Raw genomic sequence first — 9,201 nt, 5'->3', positions numbered from 1 at the left:
TTGCGATGGAACGTGAGGATGTTCCGGCAAGGAAACTGAATTGAACAAAGAAGTGGTCTGACAGATGTAAAGGGGTGACAGTCAGATTTGCCGTGGAACGGTTTCAAGTCACAATCAGATCAAGTGTATTGCCCGCTTTGTGTGTGGGAGCGGTGGAGACCAGTTTGAGGTCAAATGAGGACAGTAGTGTAAGGAAGTCAGCCGCTTCAGTCACTCTCAGAATGGCTAGCATTAAAGCATTTAATTGAAATGTTACAACACCTGACAGGTTGTTAAAAATGTAAAAAAAAAAACAACTGATGGGCAGAATCATGCATTTTTTTTTATTTATTTTTTTAAGCTTGATGGAGCAAGTGCCTAATAAAAATATGTTGAACCGATGAGTTATTTTTTGAGTGTATCATCTGGAATTTGTCTTGACTCAGTTACTGTAATAGATTAATGTATGTCCAACCATAAGGCTATTAATGCTATTAAGGCTATTTAATGTACCCATATCCCAGCCTGCTCCTGTACGTTGTTCTCGTGTCTATGCACGTGTTTTCAATTCAAGCTCTGCAAGTAAGTTCTCTGAGGCATTTCTTGTGTCTGACCAAGCTTTTATTCCAGCTCCAACGCACAATATAGAGGAGTATGGAGGTATATTTCTGCCAAAACAAATCGCACGTAAACCCAAGATTGTGAAATGGTTCAGTCTTAAAAAATGAATTTGAACAGTCAGTTCTGTAAATCTATAAAGAGGATTGTACCCATGTTTTACACATTAAATCCTTAACTATGACTGTTTATGCCTTCAGTTCTCATTTTGCATCTCAGTTTATACATTTACAGATTCTTTTTTTACATTCAAACTTTTGGCTGTTTGTGCCCTCACTCGTAAAATACGATTCATACGTAGACAGCGATTTCCTAATTCTGACTCAGAAGTGATGAGTGATGAGTTTTTAATGTGGTTTCCACCTTGACAGTTTCAAAATAAAAGTTCTGGTTTAAGCGAGGCACTTACAGTACTACACCAGTAGATAGAAGTATTACTATTTGTGTAACTATTTTTTATTATTATTGTTGTTGTTGTTGTTTTTAACTCGCTATATTGGTTTTCTTGATAGGAAGAACTAGGCCAATTGTGTAGTAGCCCACATATCTGAATATAAAACACGTCTTTGCAAAATAGGCATATGACTAAAGTCATATTTTCATATACTTGTTTTGGGATAAAGTAAAATTATAATTTGCTGGTCCTAACCCTTTATAAAATTATTACCCAATTAATATATCATCTTTTCCCAAACATTTATATGGATTAGATTTTATGAAAAATAAACATATGTGGGCTATAGTCCTAATTACGTTGTGTAGCCTATTCTTAAATGCCAATATTTTTCATGTCTGGAGAGTGAAACTCATGGCCTGCTGCTTTTTTACATAGGCAAATGAAGTTAGTTATTAGGCTACTCAATATTTCCTTTTTCAACAACTTTTTGATGAAGTTTTGATGAAAACGTAATACACATATGCGGCAGCTATAGGCCTTAAACCAACATCAAAACGCCATAGCCTACTTCAAAACCTTCGAATATAAACACAATCACATTAGTGTCTGTGTATTTATTTGTTAAATACAATAGATACAGGGGTAAAAGGAGGCATATTACTGTATTATATTAAATATTAGGTACATTGCCAAAAGCACTTGAGTGAGCAAATATACAGAAAGAACTGTGTAATTAAATGATAACAGTAACAGTAACAAACTATAAGTTATTTAAAAGACATGACAGGATTCTTCAAAAATCCTTTAGCCTACCTACAGTGTTATAAAATAATAATAGGAAATAACCAGTATGAATACCATTTGCTAAATGTAAAATATTTATACATTTGTAATTAGTTCTGTCCATTAAATCATTTTGGGAAGATGCTTTTACGCACACACTTATCTCTCCTCTCCTTTGTTCTGTCTTCTTCATCAATGGAATAACTGAGGCAAGACGTAAATGGTGATTCGTAAATGTAAACAGAGTATAGTGACTTGACTTGACAAAACAAAAAACCTACAAGCCACTGAGGGGCTGCTATACCGGTACTTGCCTAATTGACGGGTTGCCTTTGTGTTGCATGTGGGTCAAATAATTCAGTGCCCGAACATCCATATTTTAGCCATAATTAGTGTATTTATTGTACACAATCAGGCCCATCCACAGTGTAGACGGCGATCCACATACAATTAATATCCATCAATAATTTGCGTGCAAACAACAAATTGTTTGGCTCTACCTGGTACGCTGCACCTGCACGGTCAAAAACTGTGTGCCTCTACCGCCAAGCAACACACCTGCTCTGTGATTACCTTCTCACCTATGTGTACTTTCCCCATACTCCACATACCACCTACTGTGCAAAAAGGGAATTACCACAGGTGAACACATGACAAATATGGTATACTTATTAATGAACACAATACAAAAATGGCTCCAACACTGAGGATTGTACTTGCAAAACAGGAGTTACAATCCTGTTTATAGATTTACAAAACTGACTGCAGATGGAGGGCATTGCTTTATTTTAGTTTTTTTAGACTTGAGTGCAGCATTTGATACTGTTGATCATGATATTCTTTTAGGTCATCTTGAAAACTGGGTTGGTATCTCTGGCTCTGCTCTAAATTGGTTTAGATCCTATCTGTCATGTAGAACTTATTCTGTTATGTCAGGTAGCTCCTCATCCTCGGCTGCCCACATTACATGTGTTGTACCTCAAGGTTCAGTTTTGGGTCCAATTATCTTCTCCCTATATATGCTCCCATTAGATCACATGATTAGTGATAATTAGTCATAATCGTTCCATTGTTATGCAGATGATAAGCAGCTATATGTGCCTAACACTCACAATGAGTCTCATGGACTAGCCTCTCTTCACAGCTGTCTAAAAGACATTAAAAGTTGGATGTCCCAAAACTATTTGCAGCTAAAAGACAATAAGTCTGAAATATTGCTAATTGGCCCCCCTCATCAACTCTTTTCAGAATGATCTAGGTTCTTTGGGGCCTTACGTCAAAACTTCTGCAAGGAAGTTTGGTGTGATTTTTGATCAGGACCTCAATTTGAGGATCAGGTTAAGAACTTGCGACTTGCTTTCTTAGAACTATTTCTAAAATCAGTACAGTCTTTTAATGACTTGCAGAAAGTAATTCATGCTTTTATATCCTCTCGCCTGGATTACTGTAACTCCCTCTATTCCTGCCTCACCCAGAAGCAAATCTCACGCCTTCAGCTAGTCCAAAACGCTACTGCCAGAATGCTAATGGGTCTAAAGAAATGGGAGCATATCACCCCTGTCCTAGAATCCTTGCACTGGCTGCCTATAAATGTTAGAATTTATTTTAAAATTGTATTCATCACTTTTAAAGCATTTCTTGGACAGGCCCAAGACTAGATTTTAGATATTTTAATTCCTTATGAGCCTGTAACCTGAGGTCTGCAGGAAAGTCTCTCTTAGTTGTTCGTAGATCCAAATTCATTTCAAGAGGGGATTGAGGATTTACTGTCAGGGCCCCGAAACTATGGAATGCGCTTCCCGAAAAGCTCAGATTAGCTAAGGGTGTATTGACTTTTAAAACACTCTTAAAGACCCTCTTTTTTAGATTGGCTTTTCTTTTTGCTTTTTGCTCTACGCGTTATCATTTGTAATTTTTTCATTGTCTTTCTTTGTGTTGAATTGTCACTGTTTTACTACTGTTTTATTGTGTTGTTTAATTATTCTTGTTATTGTGTAAAGCACTTTGTAACTTCTGTTTTGAAAAGTGCTATATATATAAATATTCATATATAAACATCAAACAAAAAGTTCTGAAATTTGTGTCTGGTAGATAATTTCTCTGTTGTAACAATGCTTCTTGGCAATACATTTTATACCGTTGGAAAGCCTGAAAGCCTGCCTATTTCCCTTTTAAATGGTGCCTCATTTGTAAGGAACATGCATTTGTGGAATGAGCAGCACAGCTGAGTATGTGGGTTGCGCTCATGAAAAATTTGCCAAATCTTCTCTGCCAATGCCAAACAGCTTATTCTGCTGTTGCTATTGACTCTTGTTTGGTGTTGTTTGGTGGATTGGATGATTGAAGTCTATCAGTAACAAGGAAAAAACAAGACATATTGGCAATCAGCCAAGTCAGCCAATGTGGTTGTCGGTCACTCTAGCACAAACAGCACGCCCAAGCTGATCCCATAAGTGTTCAATTGGGTTGAGGTCAGGACTGTTGGCAGGCCATTCCATTCTCTCTACTCCCAAATTCTGGAGGTAGTCTCTGATAAACCCCGCTCTGTGGGGGCGAGCGTTGTCATCTTGGAGGATGGAGTTCGATCCCAGACTGTGGAGATATGGGATCGCCACTGGTTGCGGAATCTCATCTCGTTATCTCTCTGCATTGAGATTGCCTCCAATGATGACAAGCCTCATTTTTCCAGTGATGGAGATGCCGCCCCACACCATCACACTGCCTCCACCAAAAGGTGCTACTCTATCGGTGCAGCAATCAGCATAGAGTTCTCCCCGTCTTGACCCTACGATCCAACTTCCGTAAGCAGAATCTGGACTCATCACTGAACATAACGTTCCTCCACATGTTCAGGTTCCAATGCAGGTGCCAATCAGGTACCTGATTGTCAGCACCTGGGGTTACCGGAAGCTCAAAACAAGAGTCAATAGCAACAGCAGAATAAACTGTTTGGCATTGGCAGAGAAGAAGCAAATGTTTCATGAGTGCAACCCACATACTCAGCTGTGCTGCTAATCCCACAAATGCATGTTCCTTACAAATGGGGCACCATTTAAAAGGGAAATAAACAGGCTTTCCAACGGTATAAAATGTATTGCCAAGAAGCATTGTTACAACAGAGAAATAATCTACCAAACACAAATTTCCGAACTTTTTGTTCAATGTTTAGTTATTATTATTATATATAATCTATCCTGGCCTGATCGGATGAAAAACATTTTAGTCAGTAGTCAAGTTATCCTTACGATATGAAAAGAGATGTAAGAGTTGAATATGGACAGTTGAATATAAACAGCAGTTTATGCTGAATATAAACAGCAGTTGAATATAAACAGCAGTGAGTGTGGCCCATCATCCACTGGGACGAGTGTCCAACTTCACTCCCTGAGGCGGCTGTCAGCCAGGAGACACTGCAGTCCACAGAGCCTCGGGCTTTAAAGGCCAGACAGAAACCAACAGTTACAGCTGTGATGGTCTGTGTCAGGAAACACACAGGAAGCTCATTCTGTCCAGCTGTGAGTGTGTGAGGTAAGAGACACTTTAACTAAATGTTTCTGCATTCAGGTATGATGTGTTTCTGGGAAGCTGGCTCGTGTTCACACATTGAGTATTGTATAAACACTTTTTATTATTGCTGCATTATTGCTATGCTAGGATTACTTTAGAATGTAGTACTTTTTAAAGGATAATTCTGCTTATTTTCAACATGTGCCTTAGTTTTTGCCATCATGACGTTTGATTGTGTTGAAAATGTGTGAACATTTCATGACATACTTCACTGTAGAGCTTGATGTATCTTAGTTGCAGCTTCAGTTCAAAACACACACACACACACACACACACACACACACAGACACACACACACACACAGGGCCAACAGGTAATCTCCTATAGCTGAACCCAGAAAGTGATTAAAACACATTAACACGCACTGCAGTCAGACCTTCTGCATCCAATTACCGATTATCCATTGCCTGAAACTCTATATTGCAGTATTAGTTATGTTATTTTAACTAGCATGAGCTAGAACCCAATAACTCTGATGTTGCATTCAATGCATATTAGATTTTCTGTAAATATGACTTGCTGGGAAAAAATATTTACATGAAAGTCCTAGTGGTAAGGAAGTAGAATATGTGGGGAATTTTTTGCGCCTCTGTTATTTCCCACCTGGCATCACAAATGTAGAAAGTGAGTCAACACAAGTGATGAACACATCAGGGAATCCACCGATGTCAGCAGTCAGTTTTAAAAATGATCAGTTCTATTCACACTAATCCAATCTATTGGTGTGCTATTTAAAGACATGTTCAACTGCAGTGTGGGTGTTATTGTGTTGAAAAGATGGTTTTTAATCACTTTTTGGGTTCAGCTGTTGGACATTACATTGGCCCTGTATCTGTGTATTGGACAGCAGTGTTCCTGGTTAACTGAAACTACATCAAGCTCCACAGTGAAGTGAGTGATGACATCTTGAACACAATCAATCATCAGGACGGCAAAAAAAGAACAAACAGGAAAATAAGGCCCATGTTGAAAATGACCGTATTTATCCTTTAACTATTGACTGTTGGTTGATGTCTCCATAAAATGATTTATTCTCTGATTATTGAGGGAATGATTAGCTAAATATCACAACATCCTCAGTGGCAGTGGTGTAAAATGAAGACACCACAAATCATATGGCAGTTCTCAACTCCTGCCATAGAACTACATAAGAGGAGTGGAGCAGTAGATGTGTATGTGAAAAAAATCAAGCCCATCCTATGTGAACAAGACAAATTTTGGTTTAATCATGGCTGGTGATTTGAATAAATCTAAACCATTTGCCTGAATTTACTGTGAAACATCACTGAAAATAATAATTCCACAAGCAGTGTGCTATTTTGTCATGGTAGATTAGCTGAAACATTGCAGTAAAATGTATTTAAAAGCTTATTCAAGAATGCATCATAATCTCCAGGTATTTTCTTCCAGGTATTTAAACTAAACAGTTTTCAACAACAGGAGAGGTTTGTTCTTTGTGTCCTGAAGAAGTAAAAAGCAAGCAGAAACATCAGATAGCCTTTGCTGAACAGGAAGTCAGTCGGCTGCTGATATTTCTGTGACTTCTTGGCATGATTTTTTTTTCTGACCGGAATAGCAGCATCAAATCACTTTGCATTGTCAGATCAAGGAATTTTTCTATATGAGCTTTATGTCACTAACCCAATATGTGTTATATCTGCCTTTTTCCACATATTGTAAACAGTATGATTTGATAATATCTCTGTTCAAATAGGAAAAAAGGGGGAGAATTGTTAGACAACATGTTTGTTTCCCTGGTGAACCAAATATAAGATACATAAGTTACAGGTAAAAATGTGACTTTTATTAACCTTTTTCACAACTAGGAAGACACTCAGATGAGTGGGCATGCCAGTATATTGAATTCCACATAGTTGAAGGTATTCTCAAGTGTAAAGTCTTATTATGACAAATATTTTATTAAATGAAGAACTCTTCACCTATAAGTTCCTTACTGTATATGAGTATGGTTCATTGCCTTGTGGAACAGATGTGAATCATCTTTTAAATCACTCCTAAAAACAGACTTTTATCGGAAAGCTTACCTTTAATCCTGGTCTGATTTTAGCCAAGTTTGCCTCGTTCATTATTGCGTTTTTTTCATCTGATTTTGTGTTACATTTGTCCTTTATTTAATTTATTGTCATTTGTTTGTCTTTTTTTCTCTTTGCTATGCTTATTTTATCAGTACTTTAAGTTTAATTTTACTTTTTTCTTCCTTGCACTTGTTCCTTGTTGTGAAGCACTTTGTAACTTTGGTTTTGAAAAGTGCTTTATAAATAAGGTTTATCCAGACAGATGGAGCCAGCGCTCTGTTTTGAGTCCAGGAACGCTTCCTGTCTGAGGACCATCTATCCTCTGTCTGTCCGCGTCTCTCTCTACCTGCTGCTGGGCGTCATAGTCGTCTTGACGGTGTGTGGGAACGTTCTGGTCATCATGTCGGTCGCTCAGTTCAAGCAGCTCCACACTCCCACCAACTACCTCATCCTCTCCCTGGCCGTCTCCGACCTGCTGCTGGGGCTGCTGGTCATGTTCCCCGGTATGATCCTATTTGTGGAGACCTGCTGGTATTTTGGAGATGTGTTCTGTAAAGTCTGGAATAGTACTGATGTCTTGCTGTCCACAGCCTCAATTCTAAATCTGTCTTTCATATCAATTGATCGATATTATGCTGTTTGCCAGCCTCTGCTGTATAGAAGTAAAATAACTGTTAATGCTGTGTTGATCATGATTCTGGTCACTTGGAGTGTTTCGGCTGTAGTGGGCTTTGGAATGATCTTCCTCAAGCTCAATATTTTGGGAGTTGAGGAGTTCTACTATGATCATGTTGCATGTGAAGGAGGATGTGTTTTGTTTCAGAGTGCAGTATCAAGTACAGTCTCATCGGTTCTCTCCTTTTACATTCCCGGAGTTGTCATGCTCGGTATTTACCTGAAGATTTTCCTGGTGGCACGGAGACAAGCACGCAGCATCCACAACATGAGAACATCTGATCCGTCCCAAACTAAAGCCACCAAAACACTCGCTATCATCATGGGGGCATTTCTTTCTTTTTGGACTCCTTTTTTTGTGTGTAACATCATTACTCCCTTTATCAGTTACTCGAGTCCACCAGCATTGTTCAAAATACTGTTGTGGGTCGGCTATTTGAATTCTACTGTGAATCCTTTGGTGTACGCATTCTTTTACAGTTGGTTCAGAAAGGCATTTCAAGTGATCATTTCACGTAAAATCTTTAATTCTGACATTTCAGACATAAAACTGTTTACAGAATAAATCTTAAAAATTTGAAAAACCTATGGCAGAAAAAATAAAGCTTATTACACTTTTCTTTCTCAACAGGCAGTGCTGATGTCTCCATTAACAAGACACGTATTCCTTAATAATAATAATAATAATAATTATAATAATAAAAATAATAATGATAGTATTAATAACAATAACTTACCTTATATAGCATTTATCAAAACAGAATTACAAAGTTCTTATAAAGTGCCTAACGGGAGAAAAGACAGCTGGGATAGAAATAATAGATACAATGTGAAACAAAATACATGGAATAAAACATTCCAGTATATTAAGCATGAACAAGCACAGGTCCTGTACAGACCCAAGGCGCGTGTGTTTAATTCAATTCACTGCACTGAAGCATTATGACATGGTTATCAGTCCATTCATTTGGTTCATATTTTACTAGTATTCCCCCCTTTGAAGGTGATTGTACCTGAGTATCACTAGTTTGTGCCACTTCCCTCAAAATTGGCTCAACTTCCTCCTACTAGAGGAAACATGAAAATATTATTATAATTTAAATATTTATCAAAATATTATTAATTAATATTTATTATACATGTGCT

At 37.7% G+C, this 9,201-nt stretch overlaps 1 protein-coding gene across 1 annotated transcript; it reads left to right on the top strand.

The window, feature by feature from the left end:
* Positions 1-4,474: 4,474 nt before the first annotated feature.
* LOC139660559 (trace amine-associated receptor 1-like) lies at positions 4,475-8,620 on the top strand. Its single transcript, XM_071538733.1, has 2 exons — positions 4,475-4,511; positions 7,629-8,620. The coding sequence occupies exons 1-2, from the start codon at positions 4,475-4,477 to the stop codon at positions 8,618-8,620; spliced, it is 1,029 nt and encodes a 342-aa protein (XP_071394834.1).
* Positions 8,621-9,201: the final 581 nt, after the last annotated feature.

Source organism: Centroberyx affinis, unplaced genomic scaffold (assembly GCF_046629955.1).
Source record: "Centroberyx affinis isolate AG114_WGS23_722 - 3 ecotype Tasmania unplaced genomic scaffold, CSIRO-AGI_Caff_v1 ptg003336l_1, whole genome shotgun sequence".
NCBI lineage: Eukaryota > Metazoa > Chordata > Actinopteri > Beryciformes > Berycidae > Centroberyx > Centroberyx affinis.
Note: the sequence above shows the minus strand (reverse complement) of the source record. Positions and strands in the feature narration are given on the sequence as shown.